The sequence below is a fragment of the Moschus berezovskii genome, chromosome 3 (genome assembly GCF_049115385.1).
Source record: "Moschus berezovskii isolate FMDL1 chromosome 3, NW_MosBer_1.0, whole genome shotgun sequence".
NCBI lineage: Eukaryota > Metazoa > Chordata > Mammalia > Artiodactyla > Moschidae > Moschus > Moschus berezovskii.
This window is the reverse complement of record NC_142462.1, coordinates 39,000,070-39,021,668: the sequence shown is the minus strand read 5'-3', so window position 1 is coordinate 39,021,668 and position 21,599 is coordinate 39,000,070. Positions and strand designations below refer to the sequence as shown.

Genomic DNA, 21,599 nt, shown 5'->3' with positions numbered 1-21,599 from the left:
ATATTTTTTGTACTAACTGTTCAAAGTCTGCTGTTTGTTTTATACTTAAGCTCATCTTGGACATGGATTAACCACATTCCCAGTACTTAATAGCTACATGTAGACTTTGGATGATGAAGATCTATTGTGAGAACAGCTGGAAACAAAAGTGAATATGTGAGACAACTTAGGAGCATGTTGCAGTAGTCCAGAGAGCGACGCTGGAGGCAGTGTGGTGGCAGAGAGGAAAGCAGCTGGCACGCCCAAGGCCTTAGGTAGGAGGTAGCGTGTGTCGGTGAACTCTGTTGATGAGCTTGAGGGAAATGCAGGTGGTTACCAAGGTTGAATGCACGGTTCCTAGCATACGTGACTGTGGATGGCGTTGCCAGCTTACTGTGAAATGTTGTAACAGAGGAGAAAGGGACTCACTGTTGGGCTTGGACACAGGTGTCAGCTTTCACGCGTTGCCTGAAGAAGATGGTCCTCTTTCTCTGTGACTTCGAGGTCTGTGTGAGTGGATGGTAACTTGGGCTATTCTTTCTCTCAGTTGCTCTAATCACATGATGTTATGGAATCCTAAATTATAGTCGCCTCCTGGTGTAAGAGAGTGTATCTTGTGACAGTTGAGGATGGCTAGAAAGTTGTGAGGACTGGGAGATCTGTGTGCTACCCTGGAAGCTGAGATTCCCTCTGGATGTTTGTTCAGTTTAGTTACTCTATTGTGTCCAACTCTGTGACCCCATGGACTGCAGCACACCAGGCTTCCCTGTCCTTCACTGTCTCCCAGAGTTTGCTCAAACTCATGTTCATTGAGTCCATTCACTGAGTCAGTCCATCGTCCATTGAGTTATGATGCCATAGAACCGTCTCATCCTCTGTTGCCCTGTTCTCCTGCCCTCAGTCTTTCCCAGCATCAGGGTCTTTTCCAGTGAGTCAGCTCTTTGCATTAGATGGCCAAAGTACTGGAACTTCAGCTTAAGCATCAGTCCTTCTAACAAATATTTAGGGTTGATTTCCTTCAGAATTGACTGCTTTGATCTCCTTGCTGTCCAAGGGACTCTTAAGAGTCCAGCATCACAGTTCAAAGGCATCAGTTCTTTGGTGCTTGGCCTTTTTTATTGTTGATCTGTAACATCCATACATGACTACTGGAAAAACCATAGCTTTGACTATGCAGACTTTGATGGCAAAATGATGTCTCTGTTTTTTAATACTCTGTCTAGGTTTGTCACAGTTTTTCTTCCAAAGAGCAAGCATCTTTTCATTTCATGGTTGCAGTCACCATCCGCAGCAATTTTGGAGCCCAAGAAAATAAAGTCTGCCACTGTTTCCATTATTTCCCCTTTCTAAAACCTCTAGCTGTGGTTTTTGTTTGTTTTGTTTGGCTGCGCCATGGGATCTTGATTCCCCAACCAGGGATTGAGCCCTGGCCATTGGCAGTGAGAGGGTGGAGTCCTGACCACTGAACTGCCAGGGAATTTGCTCTAGGTTTTATCAGTGATGAAGATGCTGTGCAACATGGCTTGTGAGGTTGGCAGTGATCTGATCTGTCTGTGTATGTTGATCCCCTTGAGTTGAAAGTCCATTAGACAGGAATGGTTTGAATGTTATCCAAGTAGTTAAAATGGTAACATTTAAGAGAAATATATATTAAGGTAGATATTTTAAAAAATTATCTTGTATTTGAAATTTGTACCATTATTTATTAGAAATATAATTGGTACGTGCAGTATAGAATTTTTCTTTGTTGTTTTAATTAGTGTAGCTGGTTGTCTGTAGACAGAGGTAAGAGAACAAAGTTCCTGGGATGGTTTATCCATAGCTGGCAACAACTGGTTCCTGTTTGCATAAAATGTGTTGAGCTGTATCTGTAGGAAGTTCCTTTCATGTCTGATGGCTTTTCTTCTGCTCCTGTGGGAGTGAAGAATAGGCAGAATGACTTCATTCTTGTAACCCCTCCTCAAAGACTGAGTTTGATTTGTGTTCGGAGGTGGTGGTTGTGTGTGTGCGTGTACAGCGTTTCTCTACAGTGTGGATGAACCTTGGAAAACTTACGTTAAGTGAAAGACGCCAAAGTTTTCCAAGGTTCATTCACGTTGTAGAGAGATGTCAGTTCTTCATTGCTGTTTGTGGCTGAATGAAATCTCACTGAGGAGCTGTTCCACAGTCTGTGCATCGACTCATCGGTGATGGACACTTACACTGGTTCCACTTCAGTCTGAGTTTAATTCTTACTGCTCTCTGATGGCAAGCAACGATCTTTGCAGTTATCCTGTTATTCTTTCCTTGCTGTTTTCTACATTTGGATGAATATTTTAAAATAATGTTGAACATTTGGGACTTTTAAGTCCTAAATGTATAAAAAGGAGGAATTCGACCAAGACATTTCCTATGAAGCTTTAATTTACTTCGATACTTTCTTTCTCCTCCAACTGGAATTTAAACTGTCCAGTCATAGAGAAATATTTCCTTTAGGGTTTGAGTAAAATAAATGTATTTAGAAATAAGAATTGGGGTTTGTTAGGAGATTCAAGAAAATGTTGGAAATGAGCAGTGCAGGTGTTTTTGTTTTTAACTTCTACACAAGGCTGTTTAAAAGAAGACACTCAGTGGCTGAGCTAGATGGCTGCTGCTGCTGCTAAGTCACTTCAGTCGTGTCCGACTCTGCGACCCCATAGACGGCAGCCCACCAGGTGTCTCTGTCCATGGGGTTTTCCAGGAAAGAGTAGTGGAGTGGGTTGCCGTTTCCTTCTCCAGTGTGTGAAAGTGAAGTCGCTCAGTCGTGTCCGACTCTTGCCAGTCCCTTCTCTGGAGCTAGATGGGAGAGGTGGAAAATACAATATGTTCTAGGAGTGGAGAGGAGACAAGAACCTAGGTGTGGATGGTTTCTGTGTCAGATACTAGGAGCCTTTGTCTTTCTTCCTAGTGCATGCAGGATGAGTCAGTGTTAGAACTCACCAAGTGTGAATTGTGTTTACTCTGTGAGAGTTCTGTGGGTTGCAGTGTCGTGATAGAATTGAGTTGTCCCGTAGCACGTCCAGGTCCCTACCTGGTAGATTTAGAACTGGTACCATAGTGCTGCTCAGTCATTTAGGGGCTGGAAACCCTTCTGGGATTTGTGAATCTGACGAGGTTACCGACAGTAGCAGACTTCTCCCGTCTCTCAGTTGTGATTACCCCCATAAAGCTTTGAGCTGGCATCCATTTCTGTCTGGGTCAGAACCACCTAGGTTGTGTTGTTAAATTGTTCTCAACAATGTACCAAGATTGATGCTTGACTTTTTTAGAGTTATAGTTTTTTTTTTTTTTTCTGGTTTTAGAGTCAGGTTTACATACAATAAAAATATTTTTACATATGGTAAAAATTTACCATTTTTAACATGTAAGGGCTATAGTTTCTAATTCCTAGCGATTTTACACATGGGATAGTTGACAACCAATAGCATTTATCATTACTTAGAAATAGGATGAGTAACTCTTATAAGCAATTTTGTTCTGAATATACTAAACTCTGTATAATATATGCAGTGAAAAACTTGGACATTTCCTCAATTTTAGTTAAAAATTTACTTGTATTATTTCTTTATGTCTGTTGTATGGATATTCACATATAAATACATATCTGTCTGTGTGTGTACATATATCAGTGTATATATAACATATATCACTTTGCCAGTGGGCCTTTTGGAAACATGAGTTTCACGAGCCTTGTTGCAGGTTTAGTCAGCATTGTTTATAAGGCATGAGTATTTAATTTTCATAGTGATTTCTCTTAATAGTGAAAGTTAATGTAGTATAAGCTATATTACGTGACGACTGTATTTAGTGAAAAAATTGCCTTTAGGGAAAATTAATGATGTTCATTTAAATTATCGTGCTAAATTAGCACTTACCCCTATTTTCCACACACACCTCTTCCACCGTCTCTAGCCGCCTCAGTACCCCTGCCCCTCAAGATACCCAAGTTGCAAACCTTAAAGCTCTATTAGAGTGACTTTCATTTAAAAGCTAAATTTTAAATGGCAGATGTCTTTCCTGCTGTTTTAATTATTTAAATTGGAATGAGTTAAATATTTTTTAAGAATTCTGTTAAGTGACACAGAAAACCATTTATTGGTATTAAAATTTTTTTTCTAGTTTAAAAAATATAAGTAGATTTCTGTTTAAAGTTTTTTTTTTTTAAAGGCATTACATGTTGTGTATTACCTATTTCATGGCATTATGGAAGGTTTCCTGTTTTTTGGCCCTTATTAAAAATTTTGTCTCATCCAACATTACATGCACAGCCAACTAACTTATCTCTAGAACAGGTAAACACTGATATGCAGAATACTGTTCCTATTAAGTTATACTAGTATTTCCTCCTGAGAACTAGTCACTTCATTTCGGAACTGTTTGAATATCTGTTTTAGGTACTGGGGATAGTACAACAAACAAAAAACATTCCTGTTCACACTGAGCATGCTTTCCAGTGACTGAGACAGACAAGTGAAATTTCAGTAGTCAGTTAAGTGTCTTGAGTTAAAAACAAAAAACCAAAAAAATGAAACTTATGATTTAAACAGTAGCTGTAATTTGAGACAAAGATCATTGTGCTTCTAAGAACTTCACCCACAGGAAATTCACCGTGTCAAAGCTTACCTATGAAAATACTAACAGTTCCATTCACAAATAGGGGTTAACCTTATTTAAAATGGAAAAACAATTAAAAGTTCATCTCCAGACAAACCTTGCTGTAGATTTCAATCTATACTCAGCAGACAAAATAAAAGCCTGAAATGTACCATGTAAGATAAACATTCCTTTAGAAGAAATTGCTTAAAAGTTTAGTAGGAAATTGCCATTAAAACTTATTCAGTGTGTTTCTTGATGGTTTACTGTGTCCTGGGGGGCCAGAAAACATTTTCAAGGGCTGTCCTTCAAATTTTGCAATAAAATTGGTGAGTAACTGCTTTACTATAAACTAATAGAAGCTTAGTTTGTTTTACTTTTCAAGAAAAACTTGTTACAGTTCTTAGGAGCAGAAGATAGTTGAATTTGGTTTATACTGATGAGGTGTATGCCTGCAGTTTATAGTATGATGAAATTTAGTTCCTGTTTTAACAGCCTTTTGTTACATTATCATACATGTGCAATAGTGCAGCTACAGGAAAGACAGTTTCCAGTTGTACTTTTTTCCAACCCATTCTAGGCTTAGAAGACTCTCTTTATATATAAAGAAGTGCATCTATACTGAGAGTCTTCAGGAATTGATAAACCACTTAGATTAGTCTTAAGTTCAAGACTCCAGGCAGGATATCTTTCTTCATTTTGCTAGCCTGCCTTGAGAGTAGTCTGTTCTGATATATCCTTTAAGCTGTAAAAGGAAGTTCTTTAAAAAGGAAAGTCTTAAAAAATAAACCTTAACTTGGGCCCTTCTCCTCTTCAAGGAGAGTGTGACTGTGTGTTGGTGGTGTGTGTATGAGAAACACACTTATCTCTGTCCTCCAGCCTCAGAACAAGCGGCTGTAGCTCTGAACACTTGCTTTTGTTGTTGTTCAGTTGCCAAGTCATGTCCGACTCTTTGCAACCCCCGGAACCTCAGCACACCAGGTTTCCTTGTCCTTCACTATCTCCTGGAGTTTGCTCAGACTCATGTGCATTGACTCAGTGATGCTATCCAACCATCTCATCCTCTGTCATCCCCTTCTCCTTTTGCCTTCAATCTTTCCCAGCATCAAGGTCTTTTCCAGTGAGCTGGCTCTTCACATCAGGTAGCCAAAATACCGAAGCTTCAGCTTCACCATCAGTCCTTTCAGTAAATATTCAGGGTTGATTTCTATTAGGATGGACTGGTTGGATCTCCTTGCAGTCCAAGGGACTCTCAAGAGTCTCCTCCAGCAACCAGAATTCAAAAACATCAAGTTTTCAATGCTCAGCCTCCTTTATGGTCAACTCTCACATCTGTCCATCTTGGTTAAATCAGCTTGAAGTCAAGGACCTCTGGAGAGGCAGGAGTGAAAACCCACCAGATGCTCTCTTTGGGGCCCTTCTCGCGCTTCTGTAGTCCCAAACCCCAGTTAATTTTAGGGGCTCTCATTTCCATCACAATTACTTAAAAACCTTCTCCTGCCCTTGCTAATAACACGGGAAACTGAAAACTTGTAATTTTGTCTCCCCCTCCTGATAGGTGCTGGATAGTTTACTAGTCCAGTATGGAGTGGTGGAGAGCTGTGAGCAAGGTACATGTCTTCTCAATTGCTTTCAAATTTGTAAAAGGAAGAAAGTAGAAAGAAAACTAACTTCTTTTTCCTCTTCTTCTTTTTCTTCCTGTAGTGAACACTGACTCGGAAACTGCTGTTGTCAACGTAACCTATTCCAATAAGGAGCAAGCCAGACAGTAAGCAGTTTGAAACCTCTAATCTCTATGTAATAACAAAGTTAAATATAGTACTTTTATTTTGGGGTAGTGGGTAGCAGACAACTTTATTTTGTGAAGTTTGACCTTGCAAATCTTTTTAAGTTTGAATGTCTGATAAGAATCTATATTGGTTAAAGTTTTATTACATTTTCAATATAATGTTAATACCAATAATAGTTATATGAGCTGAATTATATCCTGTTTGCAAAATGTTCTGCACCTGGGTATCATTGCGAAATTAAAGACCTTTTTTCCCCTTATTATTGGTATGATACATACATTGTTGCTATTTTATCCAAAGCTGGTAAGTTGATCATGTGTTAAACCAACACCAGTGTTAAATGTTAAGTTTACCTGTTCATTTATTTTTCTAATGATTACCAAATGTCATTTAGAAGTGTGTAGGCATGGGACTAATGTAATTTGGTGGAAAAAAAAATATTCCACTGCAACAGACAGGCAAAATTTCACAGATCAAAAAATTTCCCCTAGGAGAAGATAATTCTATAGACTTGGGAATAATCTAACAAGCTGATTGGCCACTGGAGAGAAGAAATGCGGCTCCCACAAGTACTGCTTTTGACTGGTCTGCTCAGAGCACGAACGTGGACGGATGGCACAGGGGCTGCCCAGTCGTGCTCAGTGCTCAGGCGGAGCCAGCCTGTCCTCTCTGTGGGGGCGCAAGAGCCGTGCTGACTGACCCTGAGCCCTGAAGGGGAAGGGCGGACAAGCAGCACGAGGCGGGAAGAGCTGGGTTACCAGAGGCAGGACTCGCCCGTGGAGGGGCGACGAGAAGGAGGACACGGCTGGGGAAAGAGATGGACATCTGCGTGACACAAGGGGAACTTTTGTTGTTTAAAGTCCGTAATACTTCCATGGTTCAGAATTTTTAAAGTCTAGATGCGTATACTGCAAATCTTCCTTCCAGTGTTGTTCCCCGAGTACTTTACTTTGCTTCCTTGGAGATAACCATATAGAAGACGAGTACATCTGTGTATTCTTCCTCCTTTTTTACACAGATGATACCATAGCATTTGAGGGTTTTATTCGTATATAACATATCTCTTTAGTTGCATCAGTTCAGTTTAGTTCAGTTGCTCAGTCGTGTCTGACTCTTTGCAACCCCATGAATCACAGCACGCCAGGCCTCCCTGTCCATCACCAACTCCCGGAGTCACTCAAACTCATGTCCATCGAGCCGGTGATGCCATCCAGCCATCTCATTCTCGGTCGTCCCCTTCTCCTCCTGCCCCCAATCCCTCCCAGCATCAGAGTCTTTTCCAGTGAGTCAACTCTTCGCATGAGGTGGCCAAAGTATTGGAGTTTCAGCTTTAGCATCAGTCCCTCCAATGAACACCCAGGATTGATCTCCTCTAGAATGGACTGGTTGGATCTCCTTGCAGTCCAAGGGACTCTCAAGAGTCTTCTCCAGCACCACAGTTCAAAAGCATCAATTCTTCAGCGATCTGCTTTCTTCACAGTCCAACTCTCACATCCATACATGACCACTGGAAAAACCATAGCCCTGACTAGACGGACCTTGGTTGGCAAAGTAACGTGTCTGCTTTTTATTATACTATCATAGAATGTGGTTGTATAGACATGGAATGTCTTAGTCTCAAAAATTAGATTTTTAGGTCTCTTGCAGTTGTGAACAAAGATGCAGTGAATCCCTTTTGCAGTCATTTTGTAAGTGTGTAAGTACAGTCATAGGTAAAATTCTTAGAAGTAAATTGGCTAAGTCAGAAGGGTGTGCCTTTTTTGTTGGACGTTGATGAGTTGTCCTTTCTAGATCTTGAATGAGTTTAAATCCCCCCCGAGCACTATGACAGTGTCCATCTCTCCTTATTTTCCCTGTCACAGGGCTTTATCAAACCTGGCCTGTCCACTGAGTAAAAGTAGTATCTAATCGTGTTAATTTCACATTTTTCTCAGAAGCCAGACTCGAGATTCACTTTTAACACTTTGAGACTGTTAATGTCAGTCCTGGGTGTTCACTGGAAGGACGGATGCTAAAGCTGAAACTCCAATACTTTGGCCACCTCATGCGAAGAGTTGACTCACTGGAAAAGACTCTGATGCTGGGAGGGATTGGGGGCGGGAGGAGAAGGGAACCACAGAGGATGAGATGTCTAGATGGCATCACTGACTTGATGGACATGAGTTTGGGTGAACTCCGGGAGTTGGTGATGGGAGCCCTGGCGTGCTGTGATTCACGGGGTCGCAAAGAGTCAGACACGACTGAGTGACTAGGCTGAACTGAATGTATATTTAAAAACTTTTTAAAATTGAAGTATAGTTGATTAGTAGTGTTGTGCTAACTCTGCTTTATAGCAGAGTGACTCAGTTTTACACATATATACGTTCTCTTTTCAATATTCTTTTCCATTATGATTTATCTGAGGAGATTGAGTATAGTTCCCTGTGCCAAACAGGAGAACCTTGTTTACCCATTCTAAATGTAACAGTTTGCATCTTCCAACCCCAAATTCCTGGTCCATCCCTCTCCCCACCCTTAGCAACCACGTCTGATCTCCATGTCTGCAGAGACTCTTAATAGATTTTAAAATATTCAAATTTTCCTTCTCTTTGTATCTTTCATTTATTTAACATAAATCTTAACAGTTTATATGCTTAGTTGCTCAGTCATGTCCAACTCTTTGTGACCCCATGGACTGTAGCACACCAGGCCCCTCTGTCCATGGGATTTTTCAGGCAAGAATACTGGAGTGGTTAGCCATTTCCTCCTCCAGGGAATCTTCCTGACCCAGGGATAGAACCTGTGTCTCTGGAGTCTCCTGCATTAGCAAGCAGATTCTTTACCACTGATCGACCTGGGAAGCCTCAACAGTTTATATGAAGACATAGAATTGTAGTATGAGTTGTAAAATAAACTGATTTCTCAGAAACTTTATTCTTTAATCATGATATGAGAGGAACAATAGGAAAATTTCACATTTTATACCTGAAGTAGAGTGAGGGTAGAAGTGTGCAGTGAGACACACAGGTGCTCCATTCATTTACATGATTCAGTTTTTACAAAGAGCTCTACTAAATACTTGACAGAGCCAGCTCTCTGGTAGATGGAAAATAAGGGATGACATGATAAACCCAGGGATATTTGAGGATTGTCAGAGGCCAGTCCCAATTGCCTTACTTGATGATTTATTATGTGAGGCTAGCTTGGTAAAGGGAGGAGACAATGGCACCCCACTCCAGTACCCTTGCCTGGAAAATCCCATGGATGGAGGAGCCTGGTAGGCTGCAATCCATGGGCTCGCTAAGAGTCGGGTGTGACTGAGTGATTTCACTTTCCCTTTTCACTTTGATGCATTGAAGAAGGAAATGGCAACCCACTCCAGTGTTCTTGCCTGGAGAATCCCAGGGACGGGGGAGCCTGGTGGGCTGCCGTCTATGGGGTCGCACAGAGTCGGACACGACTGAAGCGACTTAGCAGCAGCAGCAGCTTGGTAAAGAGGGAAATGCTCAGTGTAACAGTTATTTAGCCATATGGGAGAATGTCTGTTGGAGAATACCTACACAGCTTTACATAGCTTTGAAGAGTTTTAAAGTGACCTTGAATGGGCACAGGTTGACATTAAGCACCCTTTCACCCCTTAAAAAAATTGAGAAGCATTAGGAGTACAGGCACAGGGTAGACTGCTCATCAAGGCAGAAGACATGCCTATCAAGTGTGGAGACATTTTAATTCTATAAGTACTTTGTAATGATTGTTAGAGATTGTCAGGATCCTGTGGATCACATAGAGGAAAAGATTGTTAGGAGTTTGGGTTTAGGTAACTATAGCATCTAAACAAATCAGTTGGGCATGTCAAGGAGGGAAAGTCGTCATGTCCTTTATTCTAGTAGTCAGTCCATTAACACTTACTGAGTGTCCACTATTGACCAAAGGTTGCCAATGAATAAAGGCAAAGTTTCTATCCTCAAGGGTGTGCCCCCTGGTGCTGGAAGAATATTTGGAGAGGGATTCAGTTCAGTTCAGTTCAGTCGCTCAGTCGTGTCCGACTCTCCGCGACCCCATGAATCACAGCACGCCAGGCCTCCCTATCCATCACCAACTCCCGGAGTTCACTCAAACTCATGTCCACAGAGTCGGTGATGCCATCCACCCATCTCATTCTCTGTCGTCCCCTTCTCCTCCCGCCCCCAACCTTTCCCAGCATCAGAGTCTTTTTCAGTGAGTCAACTCGTCGCATGAGGGGGATTACTTGATTTTATTCTTGTCCAAGTTGAATTTTCCTTCTGAGAATCCTGGGTTTTCTCCACCTCAAGAATTTCAAAGATCAAAGAGAATTAGACAATAAGTGAGTATTCATAGGAAGTTAACAGAATGGACAAATAGTTTTGTGGACAGTGTTATGAAAAAGTTTTTTTTAAAGATGGGAAGTGCGCTATCATTTTTAGAGGAGAATTAATTATATTTGAGAAGCATTTGATAAAGTGGAGAAAGCATGGACTCTGAAGTCAGGCAGCTCTGACTGTAATCTTAACCTCTCTGAGCTTCTTTTCTCAGCTACAAAATGAGGGCTGACAAAAAACTGATATATTTGTGCATATATGCCCATATTTATAGATAGTGGAAGTATCAAATGGCCTGGCACCCAGTAAATAATAGAATAATAAGAAACTATTATTCTGGGCACCAATAGAGCGGCTGGACGTGGCTTGCACGGGGGAAGGCTGGTCCTTTCAGGACTTGTCTGCTGAACCCAGCGAGCCTGTTCTCTGAGCTCCATCCACCAAGACTGTCTGCTGCCTAAGCTAAGCTGGCATGATTTCTTCCTGCCTTTCCCATGGCAGCCATCCAAAGCTTACCTCTCCAGGTGATAAGGGCTGAGCGGACGTTCTCAGTTGACTTCTTTTTCCTGAGCTTGTGTTGACACGGGCTTCTCTGTAACTGGGATGTGCTTGTGCAGGTGTGAGTAGAGTGTGGAGACTAAGTGGGGGCATGTCCAGAGTCTGGTTCCATGGGGTGGGCTCCCTGTGACACTGTTCTAGCTGTGACTCTGCTCAAGTTACTGTTCCTTGATATAATCCTATCTGTGAGACGCAAAGATAGTAAGTCAATAGCTATTAAACATTTTCCCAGCATTTTTCACTGCTATTGAGAATGCCCTGTTATTGTACAGGAGACTTCATTTCAGATAATAACTGGCCACTGACCCTCAGGAGTTAAGAGACTTAGTTCAAAAAGCCTCTTTTTACTTAAAGCTTTATGAATGACACACCTTTTTTTTTGGTAATGAATGACACTTTTAAGAGGATTCCTCAATAAGCCTATGTCTCTAAGACATAATTTAACATGGAAATTCCTGCCACCTTGTGGCTAAGAAAAAAATCAAAAGTTAACAGTGCTAATAGTACTAGGAAATACATATATTTGTTTTAACCACAAGCCTCAAATGACTAATTTCTTATAATAATAAATGAATAAAAATAATGAAAATTTATTTAAATCAGGAATATGTATTTAGTGTTTCTTGTTCCTGGAAGCAAGACAGACTTGGATCTCATGGATAACCTATTCCTTCCATCTTCTAGGGATGCTCAGATAAAAGACTCTAATTCATTGGAAGATTTGTCATGGGTGACAAAGAAATAACCCTTCCAAATTTCTACATATTTAGTTCTTCTTTTGATTTTAGAGTTCCTATTTCTTTTCTTTTCTTTTTTTTGTATTTAGGGCTGTTTATTATCTAGTTCAATTCAGTCCAGTTGCTCAGTCGTGTTGAGCTCTTTGAGACCCCATGGACTGCAGCATGCAAGGCCTCCCTGTCCATTGCCAACTCCCAGAGTTTACTCAAACTCATGTCCATTGATTCGGTGATACCATCCAACCATCTCATCCTCTGTCGTCCCCTTCTCCTCCCACCCTCAATCTTTCCCAGCATCAGGGTCTTTTCAAATGAGTCAGTTCTTCACATCAGGTGGCCAAAGGACTGGAGTTTTACCTTCAACATCAGTCCTTCCAATGAATGTTCAGGACTCATTTCCTTTAGGACGGACTGGTTGGAACTCCTTGCTGTCCAAGGGACTCTCAAGAGTCCTCTCCAGCACCACAGTTCAAAAGCATCAATTCTTCGGCACACAGCTTTCTTTATAGTCCAATTCTCACATCCATACGTGACTACTGGAAAAACCATAGCTTTGACTAGACAGATGGACCTTTGTTGGCAAAGTAACGTCTCTGCTTTTTAATATGTTATCTAGGTTGGTAATAACTTTTCTTCTAAGGAGTAAGCGTCTTTTAATTTCATGGCTGTAGTCACCATCTCATTGATTTTGGAGACCAAAAAATAAAGTCTGTCACTCTTTCCCCATCTATTTGCCATGAAGTGATGGGACCAGATGCCATGATTTTAGTTTTCTGAATGTTGAGTTTTAAGCCAGCTTTTTCACTTTTCCTCTTTCACTTTCATCAAGAGGCTCTTTTTCATCTTCACTTTCTGCCATTAGAGTGGTGTCATCTACATATCTGAGGTTATTGATATTTCTCCCGGCAATCTTCATTCCAGCTTGTGCTTCCTTCAGCCCAGCGTTTCTCATGATGTACTCTGCATATAAATTAAATAAGCAGGGCGGCAATATACAGCCATGATGTATTCCTTCCCTATTTGGAACCAGTCTGTTGTTCCATGTCCAGTTCTAACTTGCTTCCTGACCTGCATACAGGTTTCTCAAGAGGCAGGTCAGGTGGTATTCCCATCTCTTTAAGAATTTCCCAGAGTTTGTTGTGGTCCACACAGTCAAAGGCTTTGGTATAGTCAATAAAGCAGAAGTAGATGTTTTTCTGGAACTCTCTTGCTTTTTCAATGATCCTAAGTTTTTCTAAAGATAAATTTGGCATTTTATTTTTAGAAATTGAACTGTAGTTGTTAACAATGCTGTGTTAATTTCTTCTGTACAGCAAAGTGATTTAGTTATGCATACATATGTATGTGTGTATTATATATAATGCACTGAGTTATCTGCAGTGGCTCAATGATAAAGAGTCCACCTACTATGCAGGGGTGCAGGTTTGATCCCTCGGCCTGGAAGATCCCCTGGAGAAGGGAATGGCAACCCACTCCAGTATTCTTGCCTGGGAAATCACATGGACAGAGGAACCTGGTGTGCTACAGTCCATGGGGTCACAGAGAGTTGGACATAACTGAAGCGACTTAGCACGTGTATATATATGTGTCACACACACATTCTTTTCTGTATTTTCCATTATGATTTATCTCAGGACATTGACTGTAGTTCCCTGTGTTATACAGTAGGACCTGTGTTGTCCACAGATTCTTATTTCTGGTGTGTGTCTTTTTGCTGTGAAATAATAGTTTATATATTGAAGCTATTATTGCAGATCTTTTTATATCAGCCTGAAGATTTGTATAAAGTACACACAGAAGTGTTAGAAACAACTTGGCTGATGGCTAAAGGGAGGATGTTGACTCTTAAACTTTGAAAATTATGTAATTGGAAGATTTATTCTAGAAAAAGGAACAATAGATCAAGTAGTAAGACAAAGAAATTTTTTGCCTTTTTTGCCATTCAGAGATAACCACTGTGAAATTTGACATCAAGTTCAGTAGATTTTGTCTCATGCATTACAACTTATATTTATTATTTACAATTGATTTTTATTGGAGTATAGTTGATTTATGATGTTGTGTTAGTTGCTGCTATACAGCAAAGTTAATCAGTTGTGAGTGAGTGAAAGTCTCTCAGTTATGTCTGACTCTGCATCTGCATGGACTGTACAGTCCATGGACGTCTCCAGGCCAAAATACTGGAGTGGGTAGCCATTCCCTTCTCCAGGGAATCTTCCCAACCCAGGGATCTAACCCAGGCGTTTTCTTTACCAGGTGAGCCACCAGGGAAGCCCAAGAATACTGCAGTAGGTAGCCTGTCCCTTCTCCATTGGATCTTCCCAAGCCAGGGTCTCCTACATTGCAGGCAGATTCTTCACTAGCTGAGTTAGTAGCTAGTAGCTTCTAGCTGCCTGGTAGCTCCAAGCCAGGTAGCTACTAGGGAGTCGGTTATGCATATACACATATCCAGTCTTTAGATTTTTTTCCCATATAGGTCATCATTACACCTTCTAAAATGCCAAAGACCATTCTGTAGAATTGTGCAGGTTGTATTTATTCTGTTAGTAGTCTCTCTCTGGTATGTCATTCCTACCACAGTCTATGTAGCTAGTCCTCTGGTGGGCATCTAGGTTGTTTGCAGTTTTTTGCCATTATAACTAGTTTGGTAATGAAGTCTTTCATTGTTTCCTTAAGATTCCTCCCTGCAGTGGTGTTATCAGGCGTTTGGTAATTATTACTGAATTGTATGTTTCAACCTCTCAGTACAAGGAGAAAATGGAATGATGTGACTTTTCAATGATGGCTAAGCCTCATTTTGTTAGGACCTACATGATAGCCAGCAGTGAGATCTAGGAATAAGGAAAAGATTTTAGACATGGAATTTATAGAGACAAAAGACCATAAATCTGGTCATTAATAGTTTTTCAGGTGAGGAGGCTAATGCCAAATCACAAAATGACCTTTCTGAGGTTCCTTGGCTCCTTACTGTTCCAGCTGGCTTAGAATTCTGGTCTCTCTTTCACTACTCAGCTCTGTATGTGTGTCCCATTGGATACATTTAACTTCTGAGACTCTGTTCTTCTTACTCTCTAATCCTTGAGATAAACTACTTATTCTTTCTTGCAAGGCCCTTTAGTCCTACCTGTGATCTACCCCAATAAACTTAGCAATGCAATTAAGTACTACCAGCCAGCAAAACTGCTCATGGGTGGGAATTTCCTGGTGGTCCAGTGGTTGGGACTCTGTGCTTCCAATGCAGGAGACACAGCTTCGAACCCAGTGCAGCCAAAATGAAAAATACTACTCACCATCTTCTGATTGACTCAGGATCACAGCAGAGCAATCAAGTAATGATGGGAAACAGCATTCTGAGTAATACACATGTGGGATAAACATCCTTGAGTTCTGCTGAACTGAATGCATATGTTTTGAATAATTAAATGACAATTTTTGATCAGGTGTCTTGCATGTACAGTAAGGTTGGTTAGAATTCATACTAGAATGTTTTCCCCTGAACTCAGCAGACCACTAGATAACATAGCATAGAGAGGTTATAGTGGTAGACTTAAAATTCATAAATGTACAGTCTTCAGTCATGAGACAGTCATTGCTGGCAGTTTATTCACTCCTGTACCTTCAGCTGTGTCCAGGTGTGGAGTGCCGTGTGGTGAGGATCAGGAGCCCTGGCAGCTAGCAGTGGGGTATACACAGGGCATGCTGTTTGCTCTCTGACGGGAACAACCCGAGTTTGGAGTCTTTGGGACCCAGACGGCACTGGGTCCTGGAGCACTGTGCCACCTGGCCTTCCAATGGAGAGCATCTTTTCTTTTCCTTTCAAAGGAAGTTATAGTTTAGTTATAGTTTATTCCAAGTTGAGAGTTGTTTCTCAGGACACACGTAACTGTATTTGGATACACAGAAGCATCTGGTGACTTATATGTTTATCTCTATTTATTTCCATGGAGAAGGACATCTGTCTGTCTGTCTGTCTGTATATGTCTCTTAATCAGGAAAGAAGCTAATTAACTTTTTAGTAACATGGACTGTAGCCCGCCAAGCTCCTGTGTCTATGGAGTTTTCCAGGCAAGAATACTGGAGAGGGTTGCCATCTCCTTCTCCAGGGGATCTTGCTGATCCAGGGATGGAACCTACATCTCCTGCATTGCAGGCTGATTCTTTACCTTTTGAGCCACCAGGGAAGGGCTCCACTGCCCCCAACTTCTTTTTTTAAAGTAACATTACTGACTTAATTGCACAGTCTTTTACTGTCTTCTGAAGTGCTCAGTTTTAGACTGGGGAAGGATGTTACTGTGAACTGTCGCCTTTTATGTCCCAGGTCGAGTTGAGCCCTTCATTGCATTGGGCTCTCCTCTTGTCTCTGAAAGAACCTTCAGGGATACGTTTCTCTTGGGCTTTGAAAAGCTTTATCTAATTTGTTGAAATATCTGTAATTTCAAACTTTCTGTAGTAAATGTACATCATCGATGTTAATAAAATTTCTAGCTGTTGTGTTTTAGAAATAGCCAAAATACTTTAAGGCCCTTAATCCATGTATTCTTTAGGGAAAAAGGAGAGGGAAGAAGGCAGGGAAATGTGTTAACTGAAGGTTCTTGTATCAGGGCATTGGTAAAACAAGTTTTTCTGTGTGTCTGCTATCACCTATGAAGCTTATGAAAAGAACACCATCTTTAGCTACCTTTTTTAAAAAATTGAAGTATAGTTGGTTTACAATGTCTTGTTAATTTCTGCTGTACAGCAAAGTGATTCAGTTAAACCCACACACGTACATGGGAAAAGAATGTCATCTGATACAGAACTCACATGGAAATTTCCCAAGATGTATTTGGAAAAACAACAAATCACAAGACTATGTACATCATGATCTCAGTTACACTTTTTTAAGAAGGTACTGAACACTTACACACCTCTGTGAACATATGAAAAGAACTGGTCTTTTGCAGAAGTTATTACAGTTAACAGTTACTCTGGGGGGTCGTGCAGGTAATGGTGACAGAAATTTCTTGATACTTTGTTAGTCTGTATGACTGGGATCTTTTAAAGAGTTAATTCGTGTGCATGGAACTGTAGGACAGTGTTGGAACAAGCCACTGACATGCGGAAAGGGCAGAATTCTGAGTCCTGAGAACATTGGGGTATCTTGTTTGGTTTTCTGCATCTGCCATGCAGTTTCATGGTTTTGTCACCCTTTTTGGTGCTGGGCCTATCTCTTAAAGTTGAAACGGAAAAATCTCCAGATAAAGCAGTATGTGAACCACAAATGATCATTCTGAGCATCTACACAGAGAGCATTTTATGCCTGTTTTTCTCTCTTTGCCTGGGTCGAACTCAGGGCCCACTGGAATACCATCTGAGCAAAGATTCTGAGTAACCCTGGAGAAAGCGTGAGGCCTTTTTTTTTTTTTTTTAATTGTGCACTGGGAGTGTGTGTTATTAGGGTGATGTCTATATGGCAGTATCTTCTGTCAACTTTTATTGATTTCTTCGCATTTAAAATATGTAGGGAAGCTAGAACACACCAATTTATCTTATAAACTTAGGAATCTTACACACTTATCTTATAAAAGATAAGTTAAAGATGCCAGACATGGGTGTTTACATAGAAATGTGAACAGGCAGAAACTGTCTATGGTGTGAGGAGCCGAGCAGAAGGGCAGTCGCTGGAAGGAGGTCCTGGCAGGGCTTCTGGGACACTGGGGTGTCCTAGCTCTGAATCTGGAGGTGCATGCTCACTGTGTGAAAATTCATTGAGATGTTTGCTTAAGATTGGGTACTTTTCCATAGTTGAGTTCACTCGCTCAGTTGTGTCCAACTCTTTGCGACCCCATGGACTGCAGCACGCCAGGCCTCCCTGTCCGTCACCAACTCCTGGAGCGTGCTTTGAGTCGGTGATGCCCTCCAACCATCTCATCCTCTGTCGTCCCCTTCTCCTCCTGCCCTCAATCTTTCCCAGCATCAGAATCTTTTCAGATGAGTCAGCTCTTCACATTAGGTGGCCAAAGTATTGGAATTTCAGCTTCAGCATCAGTCCTTCCAATGAATATTCAGCATTGATTTCCTTTAGGACTGACTGGTTTGTTTTATCTCTGTGCTGTCCAAAGGACTCTCAAGAGTCTTCTCCAACACCACAATTCAAAAGCATCAAATCTTCTGCACTCAGCCTTCTTTATAGTCTGACTCTCACATCCATACATGACTACTGGAAAAAGCATAGTTTTGACTGGATGCACCTTTGTTGGCAAAGTAATGTCTCTGCTTTTTAATATGCTATTTAGGTTGGTCATAGCTTTTCTTCCAAGGAGCAAGCAAACGTTTTTTAATTTCTGTACTTTTCCATAACAAGGCTCTAAAATGGAACAAAAAAAAAACAGAAAAAGTAAAACTCTTCTCGAAATAGATGAGTGGGTGCGTGGATGGATGAATGGATAGGGAGAAGACAGTTTTCATTGTTTCCTTTGGTTTACCACCACCCCCATCTTCCTGCCTCAAATCAGATCATAAATTCCACAAGGTCATGGATTGCTTTTTTCCCTCAAGAACAGGCTCATAATAGGTATTGAGTGATTTTATAGTGGTAAGTAACATGAGTATTAACTTATGCTTCCCCCAGTGAGTGGCTCAGAGATTTTTGTCCTTTGATTCTGAAAGTGTTTTAAATATGTTTTTAAGACATTAAAGCAAGGGGTATGTATTGTAACGTCTTTCCTATTCTGGTTTGGAAAGACTAGCCAAAAGGGGAGCCCCTCCTCTTGTTCTGTGGGGGTCCTTATAGGCTGTTATTGACTTCATGGTGAATAGCTTAGTCAAGGGTATTATTTTTTTGTTTGGTTGGTTTTTTCTGGCCACACTGTGTATCTTCTGGGATCTTTCTTCTCCGCCCATGGATTGAACCCAGACCTTAGCAGTGAGAGCACCAAGTCCTAACCACTGGACCACCAGGGATGTCCCTAGTTAGAGTTTGACAAAATGTGTGTTTTTTTTTTTTTTAGTTTACTGGTAAATGGCTAATATGTTCCCTTGGAAACCTGTCTGTTTTCCCCGTGTGTCCTTCAAAGGGAATGTGGGCGGGAGTGTTAGGCGTGTTCTGGATTTGGTATCTGTTCAGTGGCTTTATTCAGGAGCTTTGGAGCCAGGAATCCTGAGTGGAAGACGTGGTATTGCTGTTACTCAGCTCGGTTCCTCTTCCACCCCCTGCTCCTGTTGACTTTCAGAGCTTTAGACAAGCTGAATGGATTCCAGCTGGAGAACTTCACGCTGAGAGTGGCCTACATCCCCGATGAGATGGCGGCCCAGCAGAGCCCTTCACAGCAGCCCCGTGGCCGGCGTGGGTTTGGGCAGAGGGGCTCCTCGAGGCAGGGGTCTCCAGGGTCAGTGTCGAAGCAGAAGCCGTGCGACTTGCCTCTGCGCCTGCTGGTTCCCACCCAGTTCGTTGGAGCCATTATAGGAAAAGAAGGCGCCACCATTCGAAATATCACCAGACAGACCCAGTCCAAGTGAGTACTTCCTGGGTGCGGTGGGCGTTTGAATCTTCCTAACAGAGCATGTTGTTCGCTGTTTTGTGTCCTCCTGAGCATGGTTACGATCCCTTGTATGCTACTTGGGAATCTGGAAAAACCGTGTGATTTGAGATCTTTAGTGTTCATTGTATTAAAACCTGGGGCTAAACCTTAATCTCAAAGAGAACTTTAGATTTTCACACATGAATGGAAAACAAATGATGCTCCTGATGGGGGCAGCCCCGACCAACAAAAGGGCAGCTTCTGTGTGGTTCTCTTGCTCCCCCATCTCCTCTCCGACCTCCACTGATACCTGCCTTCTGTGCTTTTAGAAGTAATTTTCTGGGTCCAACACAGAGGATTTTTTCAGTCTTGCTTTACTTCAATGAAGAATAATTCAGTTCATGATCTGTAGTTATCCTGTGTTTAAGCCATGTAGTTAGAATGGTTCTTTCTTTGATAGTTTTAATTTGCAGATTTTGGGAATTAGAAGATTCTCCATCAAATACTGGAGCTAACGTTTTAGCAGTAGAAAGCAGGAGCTATTTGTTTTCATTTACCACTGTAGTCCCAACACTGGGCAGGTTGATGGCTCTCGTTTTTGTCAAACGAGTGAAGTCACTGCATGTGAATTACGATAAATTCTGTTAAAGTTTATCTGAAGCGCTGTCTCGGTTCTGGAGCTCCAATGATTATATGTTCATGATTTTGCTTTAGCAACCCTCCTGTGATGCTGTATGTGAAGAATTTGACCCAGAGAAACTTGATGGTGAACTCTGTCCTTGCCCTTAGTTCTGTAAATTGCTACCAGGCACCTCTCTGGGACAGGTGACACCATATTTCCTGAGGAACTGTGGATGCACCAGGGAGAAGAGGCGGTGTGCACACACCTCTCGAGTCATTCTGTACAAAAGGGTAGGGAGATGGCCTTGGGCCAGCTACAGAGATGATTGTGGATCATTCTGCTTTTTAAATTTAGTGAGAAAAATTATTTTGTGTGGTCCAAGGAGTTAAGCAGAGTCTTTTTCAGAAAGTACACCTATGGTGCTGTGTCTGTTCCAACAGGCTTAAGAGGTTATCCACGTTGGTCACAGGCACCATGCCAGCCTTCGGGTGGCTGGCCCATCTCTGATAGAAGCAAACGAACTGTCTAGTGGTGGGCATGCACTCACTCCCCCGGAGGAGCGACGCCCGGCCCTGCCTTCCCACACTTGGGCGCGGGAGAGATGCTGAGTCCTGGTTACCTTTGCGCAAAGTCGGTGGCCTTGACTTCATAACGTTAGACGGTAGGGACGACAACTCAACCATAGCCCAAATTTGCCTCATTTTAATACAGGAGCTTCTCTTTAATTCTCTAATTCAAGAGCTTCTCTCTTGCATTGATTCCTCGTTACCTGCAGAAACTAATTTTTCAGTCATTTCCCTTCCTCATCACACGTCAGATGAAAGTTGTTCCTTTTAAAGCTGCTCATTTCCTTGTCAGAGGAAAGAGCTTCTGTGACTTAAAGGAAACTGTTTGTTTTATTTAAGCAGGAAGATGGAGGATGGAGAGGGAAGGGAAGCAATAGCTGTATTCGATGATTCCCTTGCAGCTCTGCCAACAGATTTAATTAACTCTTGCTGTTGAAACTAGTCATCAGATCCCCTGCCTCTGGAATAGCCTCCCAGGGCTGCCCTGATCTGTAAAGCAACATTCCTTACTCTGAGAAGATCAGAGTTTAGTGATCCTTAGCACAGTGAGCAGGTGGAAATAAACCGGAAGGAGGGAGATGAGCACGTCACGTCACCTACTAGAAGAGAAGCAATACTTAAGAGGGATTGGAGATTGAAACCAGTAACTGGAAAGATGGTTCCTGACACCAGAGCTGTCATATAAGATACTCTTTTTATTGGTTATTTCTAGATATTCCTTATTTGTTTCACTTCTACCTTGCCCTTATTTTTAGCTATAGGTTTTAATTCTGAGATAAATTTTCGTTTTTAATTAGGCTTTTAGGAAAATTAAATCCAAGCCCTGATTTTATTGGCAAGATGTAGTGGTCATTCTCATGACCAAGTTATATAGCCTTTCCATCTAGTGTTTGAGTGGCCAGAGGAACTTAAAATAAT

General features: G+C 41.5%; 1 protein-coding gene across 1 annotated transcript in view; it reads left to right on the top strand.

Moving 5' to 3' along the window:
- Nucleotides 1-21,599, top strand: part of IGF2BP3 (insulin like growth factor 2 mRNA binding protein 3) — a 150,499-nt gene that overhangs the window by 106,351 nt on the left and 22,549 nt on the right. Inside the window, exons 4-6 of the mRNA XM_055420580.2 lie at nucleotides 6,149-6,200; nucleotides 6,295-6,358; nucleotides 19,206-19,487. Coding sequence (XP_055276555.1) covers nucleotides 6,149-6,200; nucleotides 6,295-6,358; nucleotides 19,206-19,487 — 398 coding nt within the window. The remainder of the gene's footprint in view (nucleotides 1-6,148; nucleotides 6,201-6,294; nucleotides 6,359-19,205; nucleotides 19,488-21,599) is intronic.